At 62.0% G+C, this 10,771-nt stretch overlaps 1 protein-coding gene across 1 annotated transcript; it reads left to right on the forward strand.

Annotated features, from left to right (window-relative positions):
* Positions 1–4,619: 4,619 nt before the first annotated feature.
* RNF215 (ring finger protein 215) lies at positions 4,620–10,394 on the forward strand (the record flags this gene model as incomplete). Its single annotated transcript, XM_080717785.1, has 8 exons — positions 4,620–4,904; positions 5,102–5,245; positions 5,653–5,885; positions 6,231–6,387; positions 9,665–9,784; positions 9,852–9,995; positions 10,193–10,295; positions 10,372–10,394. 8 exons carry the CDS (start codon positions 4,620–4,622, stop codon positions 10,392–10,394), a joined length of 1,209 nt encoding a protein of 402 aa, XP_080573911.1.
* Positions 10,395–10,771: the final 377 nt, after the last annotated feature.

Here is a 10,771-nt window from a genome sequence, read left to right on the forward strand (position 1 = left end):
AACATACAACCCCCCAACTCAGCAACTTAAGACGCTGTTTCACAGGGCTGGGGTGTAGCCTGGAGAAAGAATGCCCCGGGTTTGATCCCCGGTGCCACAAAACAAAAGCGGCCTCCGCCTCTCCTGGTGCCACCGTGGTGCCGTCCCAGAGCTTGGCACTTCCTCCCTCAAACGCTATTTTTCCTCCAAAACAGACCACTGGGCCCGAGGTAGCCTCACTCTCCAGGGACCAGCCTGCCACCTAGTGGCGGCTCAGCGCCATTGCCCTCCCTTGCTGGCCCATCATGCCTGTGCGGGCACCGCCACCGGGCTCCTGGCCTCTTGTCCTATACGGCAGTCTATACAGCCTGGCGTCGGCAGTCTATACAGCCTGGCGTCTGCTCCAAGAACTTATTCCCAGAAAAGGAGGCCTCGCATTCCTGGGACTCGGCCTCGCCCTGTACCCCATTGCTGGGGCCCATGGCAGGCTATCCCACCACCCACCACGCGCACATGGGGAGCGCACCCCAAGCCTCGCCCTTCATCGGCAGCTTCACGTCTTTCTAGGGCCCTCTGCAGCCTTGGGGGCTAAGGAGAGGCAGAGGAACTGGGGCCGGCCCGGGGCCAGGGATGCTCGTAAGGAGCGGGGTGCTTGGAGGCAGAGGTCTGCAGGGAAGCCTCCGGGTCCTTGGAGACGGGACACGTGCCCCGCCACCCCAGCCCGCCCCAGGAGGCCAGCGAGCCGAGGTGTTTGGGCTCAGCCTGTCTGCGCACTCGTGGGAGTGGGGTGGCCTGCCTCCCAGGGTCCCTGGCCTCCCCTGGGTCAGACTCCCAGGGTTCCTGGCAGCCCAGCTGCTCCTTGGCTTGCAGTCCATCCCCAGTCATTAAAGCCGGGCGGGGCAGCGCATGCCTGTAACTCCAGTGCTGGGAGCTGTGGCCAGAGGGCCAACGGTTCAAGGCCAGCTTTGGCAACTTAGCCAGACCCTGTTTCACAATAAAAGGGCTGAGGTGTAGGTCAGAAGTAGAAAGCTCCTGGGCTAAATCCCCAGTTCTAAAGGAGGAGGAGGAGGAGGAAGAGGAAGAGGAAGGGGGGAGGAGGAGGAGGAGTGAGAGGAGGAAGAGAAAGGGGGAGGAAGAGGGGGAGGAGGAGGAGTGGGAGAAGGGGGAGGGGGAGAAGGAGGAGGAAGAGAAAGAGGAGGAGGAGGGGAGAAGGAGGAGGAAGAGGAGAAAGAGGAGGAGGAGAGGGAGGAGGAGGGGAGGAGGTGAAGAAATCAATTTCCCACCCCGCTCACCCTAGCTGCCTCCTTTCTGGCTTACACCCTGCACCCCCAGATGCTGCTCTGGGCCTCAAGGCTCCCTCACCCACCTGTCCTGTGAACCCTGCCCACCTGCAGAGGCCCCCATGCTGACTCTTGTCTTCCAGAAGCCAGCAGGCGGGACTCTGGTTTCCTCCATGTGGCGCGGTGGGGGTGTGAGATGGGGTGGGTGGGGCGCAGTGCCAGCAGAGCTCCGTGGCCGCTGGGGAGCTCTGTGTGCTGGGGAGGAAGTGGGGGCAGGAGTAGGTAGATCACAGAGCCAGCACCCGAGCTGTGGCATCCTCACAGCAGACACAGGCTGAGACATTCCCAGAGGGAGAAGCAGCTCCCTGGGGACCAGCAGGCCTCCAGACCACATGTCACAACTTATGAAGTGTTTTACACTTGCCAAAGGATGTTAGCAGCATATACAAAGAAAAAAGAATGAGCTGGAAACATACCTGTCATCCCAGTACTTGGGAGACGGAAACAGGAGAATCACAGGTTTGAGACCAGCTTCTGCCACTAAGTGAGACTGTGTGTGTGTGTGTGTGTGTGTGTGTGTGTGTGTGTGTGGTGTGTGTGTGGTACTGAGGGTGGAACCCAGGGGCTTTTCTACCCCTGGGCTATACTTCCAGACCTATTTTATACTTTTTTATACTTTATTTGGAAACAGGGTCTCACTAAGTTGCTGAGAGCCTCACTCAGTAGCTGAGGATGGCTTTGAACCTGTACCATCCTCGTCTCAGCCTCCCAAGTGCGGGGACTACAGCGGCTTTAAGTGAATCTTTTCAGCAACTTAATGAGACCCTGTGTCAAAAAAAAAAAAAAAAAAAAAAAAAAAGGCTAGCTTGGTGGCCCGCACATATAATCTCAGGGCTTAGGAGGCTGAGACAGGAGGGTCAACAGATTTGAGGACGGCCTCAGCAACATAGTGAAACTCTCTGCAACCCAGCAAGACTGTTTCAAAATAAAATATTTTATTTTTTGCGGTACTGGGGATTGAACCCAAGGAATTCTACCTCTGAGCTACACTCCCAGCTCTATTTTACTTTTTTATTTTGAAATAGGGTCTTACTAAGTAGTAGAAGGGCTTATAAGGTTGTTAAGGCTAGCTTTGATCCTCTGGCTCAGCCTCCCAATTCCTGGAATTACAAGCATGTGCCATCACATTTGCTAAAAAGAAAAAAAAATTATATTGGAGATGGAACTCAGGGGCATTCTACCTCTGAGCTATATATCCTCAGCCCTATTTTATCCTTTTATTTTGAAACTGGGTCTCACAAAGTTGCTGAGGCTGGCTGCAAACCTATGATCCTCCTGTCTCAGCCTCCTAAACATTGGGATTACAAGTGTGGGCCACCACGCCCGGCATAAAAAGTTATTTAATTTTTTTTAATTTTTTAATTTTTTGTGGGTCTGGGGGTGGAGCCCAGAGGCATTTGACCTCCGAGCTACAGCCCCTGCCCAATTTTTTATTCTTTATTTTGAAACAGGGTCTCACTGAGTTGCAGAGGGCCTCACTAAGTAGCTGAGGCTGTCTGCGAACCGTGATCCTCCAGTCTCAGCCTCCCAAATGCTGGGATGACAAGCGTGCGCCACCATGCCTGGCTCCAGACCTATTTTATACTTTATTTGGAAACAGGGTCTCACTAAGTTGCTGAGAGTCCCACTAAGAAGCTGAGGCTGGCTTCGAACCTGCGCAATCCTAATGTCTCAGCCTCTCAAGTGCTGGGATTACAAGCGTGCGCCACCACGCCCGGCCTAACCTGATTTCTTAGCACACTATATCGGAGTCCGTCACGCTGTCTCCTATGCCCTCCCGCTGACCCCCAGGTTTACATGCACCGGCCTGCTCTGGCCCACCTGCCCTGCTCTGGGCTATCACCAGCGCGTCTGGCTCTCTCTGTCCAGGACCATTTTGACCTTTGCACATTGGTGGCTAGATGGGTGTTTGCTGAAAAATTTTCCCATTCTTTTGTGTGTTTGCACATTTTATAATAAATATTGGGAGGAAAAGAGTTCATAGTTCATCTGATCTTTCCCTTTTCTTTCTTTTTTCCTTCTTTCTTTTCTTCTTTCATTTTCTTTCTTTCTTCTGTGTGTATGTAATCCTGGGGATTAAACCCAGGGCATTCTACCTCTGACACCCCCGGATCTATTTTTTTTTTTTAAACGAAGTCTAGATTGCTGAGGGTCCCACAACTTGCTGAGTCTGCAGTGAGACTCTCCTGTCTCAGCCTCCCAAGCGCTGGGATGACAGGCGCCTGCCACTCCAGCTTGGTTTTGGCCTGTTTCTCACAGTACAATTTGTAAAAGGCTTAGGTTTAAGATTCAGCCAGCTCCCAGAGCCCCAGCCCTTAAGGAAAAAGACACATTTTAGGACAGTACTGGGGATTGAACCCAAAGACACTCTGAGCTAAATCCTCCTGTGTCGGCCTCCCAAGGAGGCCGTGCTGATTTTACGTCAAGCCCATTTTGCAGATGAGGAAGGCCGGCTTCTGCCCCACCAAGGATCTGTGTTCTCCGTGCAGCCTCAAGTCCCAGCCCCTCTCCCATGTCAGTCTCGGACTCTCTGCCTCCTGCTCTGTGGTCGGGCAGAGATCTGGAGACCCAAGGAAGAGGGGGTCGCGACAGGGCCTTGGCCACACGTGGGCGGCCACGGAGCGCGGGCCACCCCTCAGGGCGCCCAGTCGTCCCTGTGGCTGCCCTTCTCAGGACCTGATGGTGTCTCTGCCTCCCACACCGCCTCTTGACCCTGCTCCTGCCTCTGCCGTCTGAATAACTCGCTGGCTCTGGGCGCCCTCTCAGGCTCGAGCCTCCGCCCCGCCCCGCCCGCCCCGCCCAGATCTAGCCCCGCCCCCAGATCCAGCCCCGCCCCAGATCCAGTCCAGCCCCGCCCCAGATCCAGCCCCGCCCCGCCCCTTTCAGCTCCCGAGCGGCGGGTGCCGAGGGTCTCCGCTGCCACCAGGGGGCGCGCGCGGTCCAGCCTGAACGCAGAGCTGCCGCCGCCCCGCCCCGCCCCGACGCCCCGCCCCGTCCGGCCGTAGCCACGCCCTCCAGACGCCCCGCCCCAGATCCAGCTCCGCCCCCGGATCCAGTCCAGCCCCGCCCCCGCCCCGCCCCTTTCAGCTCCCGAGCGGCGGGTGCCGAGGGTCCCCGCTGCCACCAGGGGGCGCGCGCGGTCCAGCCTGAACGCGGAGCTGCCGCCGCCCCGCCCCGCCCCGACGCCCCGCCCCGTCCGGCTGTAGCCACGCCCTCCAGACGCCCCGCCCCGTCCGGCCGGGGCCTCCCCTGCGCGCGGCCCGCCTGCGTTCGGGTCTCGCCAGCTCGCCAAGTTCGGCCATGGGCCCCGCCGCTCGCCCGGCGCTGAGGTCGCCGCCGCCGCCGCCGCCGCCGCCGCCGTCGCCGCTGCTGCTGCTGCTGCCCCTGCTGCCGCTGTGGCTGGGCCTGGCGGGGCCCGGCGCCGCGGCGGACGGCAGCGAGCCGGCGGCCCGGGCGGGGCGGGGCGGAGCCCGCGCCGTGCGGGTGGACGTGAGGCTGCCCCGGCAGGACGCGCTGACCCTGGAGGGCATCAGGATCGGCCCCGAAGCCGACCCGGCGCCCCCGCTGGGCGGCCGCCTGCTGCTGGTGAGCGCCGCCTCGCCTCCGCCCCTCTCCATGCCCCCACGCAGGACCCGCCGTCGTCCCGGACCGCGCCCCGACGCCCAGCACCCCCCGTCCGCGCTGCCGGGCCCAGCGCCCACGCCCTCCCCCCACACTCGTGCCCAGACCCTGACCTGTGTTCTCCCGGCGGCCCCCGCCGCTCATGGCCCGGGGCCACGCAGGTGGACGTCGTGGATGCTGAGCAGGAGGCGCCGGCGGAAGGCTGGATCGCAGTGGCCTATGTGGGCAAGGAGCAGGCGGCCCAGTTCCACCGGGAGAATCAGGGCAGCGGCCCGCAGGCCTGTCCCAAGGCCTTGGCCCAGCAGGTGCAGGGCGTGCGGGGGAGGGGTGCTGGAGGAAAAGTTTCCAAGCATCTGCTGGAGCCAGGCCACCAGGAGGCTCCCGAAGAGCTTCCAGGGGCGCCCCGGGCCTGTGTGGGAGGGGCCCGATTTGGAGAATGGAGATAGTATATTGTGTTGGATCAGGGAGGTAGAAGGGGGAGGCCAGAGATGGTCCAGGAAGCTGGACCCGGCTCCGAGAGTGATGGAGCCCGTGGGAAGACACTGTTAGGCCCAGAGGAGGGATCTTGCGGAGCAGACCTTGACCTCAAGGTGTTTGGAGCTAATCTGCCCGGAGGGAGAGGTCACTGCGGGCTGGGAGCTCAGTGAGGCCACTGTGGGCAAGACAGGTGTGCGGCCAGGTGTGTGCTAGCCGCGCGCCTGTCTTCCCACAGATGCGAAGAGCCCTCTTCCTGGGAGCCTCGGCCCTGCTTCTGCTCATCCTGAACCACAACGTGGTCCGAGAGGTCAGCAGGCGCAGACGGGAGGGTGAGCGGCCCGGTGGGGGCCAGGGCCTGCTGACCCCGCGGCTGTCCCCGCAGCTGGACATATCCCAGCTGCTGTTGAGGCCTGTCATCGTCCTGCACTATTCTTCCAATGTAACCAGACTGTTGGAGGCTCTGCTGCTGTGAGTTGGGCTGGGGCGCTGAAGAACTCAATCCCCAGTACCGCCACACAGAACACACACCATATTCTCCCCGGCTAGAAGTGGGCAGGGCACAGCAGGGCCCGGGGCGAGGAGCTGGCCTTATGAGCAGGGGAACCTGGCCCCAGCCAGAGGGAAGCTGGAGACCTAATTGGCGGGCTCTTCCTTGGCCTGGCTGGGTGAGCACTGGAGAAGCCAGCGGCCAGGAAGGGCTGGGAGGCAACGCGGAGGCCCCTGGGGTGACATCCAGGGGTGTCCACCACAGGGCTGGCGTGGGCCTCCTTCCCAAGGCCCCTTCTCTGGCCCCTCTGTGACTTGCCCTCCCAGGAGGACCCAGGCCACAGCCGAGGTCACCAGCGGAGAGTCCCTGTCGGCCAACATTGAGTGGAAGCTGACCCTGTGGACCACCTGCGGCCTCTCCAAAGACGGCTACGGGGGGTGGCAGGACCTGGTCTGCCTGGGAGGCAGCCGCGCCCAGGAGCAGGTGGGTGCCGTGGTTCTGCGGGGTCAGGTCGCCGTGTACCTGCTGTGGCCTCTCCCTGCCTTGGTGCGAGGACAGCGCGCCCACCTCCCCGCGCTGTGCTCGGTGGCGCGGCACGGGTGGCGCTCGGGGCCCCTGGCCAGAGGCAGGTGTGGTCAGCGGGAGTTGGCGTCGTGCCGTCCCCTTGCTCGGCGGCCTCCTTCGGCTCCACATTGCCTTCGGCGTGCAGCGCGGGCTCCGGAGCTGGCTCTCACGGCTCTCCTCGTCTCTGCCCATCTGTGCTCTGGCCTCCTTGTGCCGTGGACTGGCCTCCCACACGCCCTGGCCTCTGCCTCTGGGGCGTGCCCGTGTCCCTAGGATTGACACTGTTTTTCTCCATTTCCATACATTAGGAGAAACTTCTCAGCTTAGCCCGCCCGCCCCTTGGGAAAGCTCCCCCAGCCCTCTGCGCAGCCAGGCCTCCAGTGGCTCTCAGGGAAGCCCCCTGGCGTGCTGGGGTGCACAGCTGTCTCCTGGAGGCCAGGCAGGGCTGCTTGGTCGCTGGGTTTCCCCATGTCTGGCATCGGGGGCTTCAAAGGCATTCCCTTGGCTGGGGGTGGCTCAGTGGTCAGGCCGCCCCTGTTGTGCCCACAGCATTTTTTGAGCTGCTCTTCCGTGTGCAGGCATGCCCTTTATGCCAGCTGCCGTGGGCCACGCTGAGCACCTCTACGTCAGGCCGGCTGGATTCGAGCCATGGCTCTGAAACCTCAGCGGTGGCCCAGGTCTCACGGTCCTCTTTGTGACATGCTGCCCCTGAGGGGTGGCCCCACAGACCTCTGGACAGGGCAGGTGGGGAGAGGTTCTGGAAGAAAGCTGAGAGCTGGGAAGGGATGAGCAGGTGGGGAGGGCTGCGAGGCCAGGAGCCAGGCAGCACGGTCTGCAGGTCTGCTGCAGGGGAAAGCGCAGCAGCTTCTGCACACTGCTGGCCAGGGAGGGGCGGGCGTGCAAGGAGGCGCTGGGCGGCCATGGCACTGCACCATCTCAGCTTGCCGGCCTGAGGGGCACTGGGCCCTCAGTCCCCAGGCCCAGCCAGCCATCTTGGGATGGGTGTTTTGTGGCCTCTGGGAATCAGCTGCAGCACCATGTATCAGGAAGCATCCTGCTGCCCTGAGGAGGGCCCGCCCCACCCCACCCCTGCCTCACCCGGACAGATGCCAAGGTGTGCCGACCTGGCCGCTCCCAAGACAGGGCTAGTAGCTCGGAGGTAGAATGCCCTTGGGTTCCATCCCCCCCCCAAAAAAAAAAGAGAGAGAGATGGGGGGGCTGGCCCAGAGAGCTCAGGCCGTAACTGCTGTAACATCCACGGGACGGGTCCTGCCACATCAACCTGTCTAATGTGGTGCAGGACACAGGCCAGAGCAGCTCCAACCCTGGGCTCACGGGGCCCACTGTGGGGAGTGGGTAAGCCAGGGATGCTGTCATCTGTGAGCAAGTGCCAAGCTGGCAGCAAGCATGAGACCCTGCAGGTCACAGCAGCCCCCTGAGCCCAGCCTGGGGCTTGAGAGGTTCCTGGGACACGTGGCACACTCCACCCCCACTGGAGGGGAGACAGGGCAGACTCACACACACATCCAGGTAGTGGCCTCCAGATTCCTCCACCCCAAGCAAGGGTGGCACCTTGTGGCGCTAGCGGTCTCCAGTCCAGTCCAAGTGGGCCCTTTACCATCAAATTGTGTTTGGGTAGCCGGGTGTGGTGCACGCTTGTAATCCCAGTATTTGGGAGGCTGACACAGGAGGATCGCAGGTTCGCAGCCAGCCTCAGCTACTTAGTGAGGCCCTCCACAACTTAGTGAGACCCTATTTCAAAATAAAGAATAAAAACTAGGGCTGGGGTATAACTTGGACCTAGAAAGTCTCTGGGTTCCATTCCGAGTACCGCAAAAAAAACAAAAAAATGTGCTTGGGCCCCGCTCGCCATCACTATGGGAGGTGGACGTCAGCACTGGCCAAGGAAGGCGATGAGGTGCTCAGAACACTTCTAAGTGATGGCACAGACTTGTAATCCCAGGACTTGGGAGGCTGAGATAGGATTGCGGGTTCAAAGCCAGCCTCGGCCACTTAGCAAGACCATTTCCAAGTAAGAAAAGGGCTGGGGGTGTCGCTCAGAGGTAGAATGCTGTTGGGATTAATCGTGTGTGTGTGTGTGTGTGTGTGTGTGTGTGTGTTCCAGAGTGTGTGGTGTGTGTGTGTGTGTGTGTGTGTGTGTGTAGTCCAGAGTGTGGTGTGTGTGTGTGTGTGTGTGTGTGTGTGTGTGTGTAGTCCAGAGTGTGTGGTGTGTGTGTAGTCCAGAGTGTGTGGTGTGTGTGTGTGTGTGTGTTTGTAGTCCAGAGTGTGTGGTGTGTGTGTGTGTGTAGTCCAGAGTGTGTGTTCGTCATGACACATCCACAGGCCTTGTGCGTGGCTCGCGTGTGGGTGAGCGTGCACGTCTAGCTCCCCTGCGCTCATTTCCTGGGCGGGCTGTTAGTATAGGCAGAACCTAGCAGCTCTGCCGCGTGTGCCGGGAACTAAGTCCCGGCTGGTGTGGTTCCCATGGCAACTGAGGCCCGGGGGTCCCAGGTCTCACGGTGGCCTCTGGGCCAGGTTTCCCAGCTCGTTTGTTATGTAATGACTGTGAGAGGCACGGCGGCCTCAGCGTGACCACACGTGGCAGTGTGCCCACCACGGGGGCTTGCGGCCCACCGGGCAGCAGCACAGACTCGGGACTGGAGAAGGCACAGGAGGGCTGCAGGGGAGGCCGGGGCACATCCGCCCTGGTGGTCGGGGGACCCCCAGAGCTAGAGGGGTCCAGAGGCCCATTAGCCCAGAGAAAGGGCAGGGAGGAAGTGAGTTCCTGAGACAGGGTGGTGTCGGGAGGGCACAGGCGTGGGCAGAGCCAGCAGTGGGCCCCTAGGCCCCGGGGAGGGCATGCAGGTGAGAGCCCCTGGCTGCGGGGCAGGGAGTGGAGGTCAGGGGATGGCGCGAGAGCACGTAAGCTCTCTAGGGAGCGAGCAGCTACGCTCTGGCCAGAGGCTGAGGGTGGGTGTCCCGCCTGCAGAGGCGAGTGTGGAGGCAGGGCCTGACACCGGAGTGCTGGGACGCCTGGCTCTCCTGGTGAGCGGACGGAGCAGAGGCTGCTGGGGTGGACCCTGGGAAGGGACCAGCAGGCTTTAGAAGCCAGGAGCCTGCAGGGACATGGATGCCCTCGTCCGTGGCGCCTGCCTGGGCCTGGCGGTGGTGCCCTGACAGCCCCATCCCTCCCCAGAAGCCTCTGCAGCAGCTGTGGAACGCCATCCTGCTAGTGGCCATGCTCCTGTGCACAGGACTCGTGGTCCAGGCCCAGCGGCAGGCGTCTCGGCACAGCCAGCAGGAGCCCGGAGGCCAGGTACGGCCGGACCAGGGGAGCCCCAGAGCCGCCCTGGGCCCGCGAGACCGCCATCCTCTCCCGGCAGGTGGACCTGCTCAAGCGCCGTGTGGTGCGAAGGCTGGCGTCCCTCAAGACCCGGCGCTGCCGGCTGAGCAGGGCGGCACAGGGCCTCCCAGAGCCCAGCGCAGAGACCTGCGCCGTGTGTCTGGACTACTTCTGCAACAAGCAGGCGAGTGCCCCGGCGCGGCCAGCCCCCTGGCCCATGACACCCCCCCAGCCCCCCAACCCGCCCTTCTCATCCCGCCTCCACCAGGGCTCCAGAAAGCAGACCTCGGGGTGGGGAACCTGGCCCAAGGGGCCTCAGTTCCTGGGCACAGGTGAGGGGCGCGGCCTGCCCGGGGCCTGAGCCCTCCCCCACTCCTCCAGTGGCTCCGGGTGCTGCCCTGTAGGCACGAGTTCCACAGAGACTGCGTGGACCCCTGGCTAATGCTCCAGCAGACCTGCCCGCTGTGCAAGTTCAACGTCCTAGGTGAGCACGGGCGGGGCCTTGGCGGGCCTTGGCAGGCCCTGCCTGATGCCTCTCTCCGTCCTGCCTCCTCCTACAGGGAACCGCTACTCAGATGACTAGCTGCCCCAGAGAGGACTTTGCACACACCGCGATGGACCCCTCCCGCCTGCAAGCTGGCCCTCAGCCTGGGCTCCTGGGCCAGGACAGCGGGAGGGAGAGGACAGCCACCCCTGGGTGTGGGAAGGACATGGGCCCCCATGCTGGGGAGGACGGCCCTGTGGCCCCAGGCTGAGGACGTAGAGCCAGGACCTGTCAGGCACGGGAGAGGCCATCTTGGGGCCCTTCTCTGTGATCTGGGATGTGTATGTCTGCCTTCCTCGCAGCCAGCTCTGAGGACCCCGGAGAGAGAATGTGGGGCCCAGTGCAGCTGTTCCCAGAACTCTGCGAGTTCCCAGGGCCTCCCTGAGGGCTGAGGCTATGGTGGTTGAATTTTATGC

The sequence above is a fragment of the Muscardinus avellanarius genome, assembly GCF_963383645.1.
Source record: "Muscardinus avellanarius genome assembly, chromosome: 21".
Classification (NCBI taxonomy): domain Eukaryota; kingdom Metazoa; phylum Chordata; class Mammalia; order Rodentia; family Gliridae; genus Muscardinus; species Muscardinus avellanarius.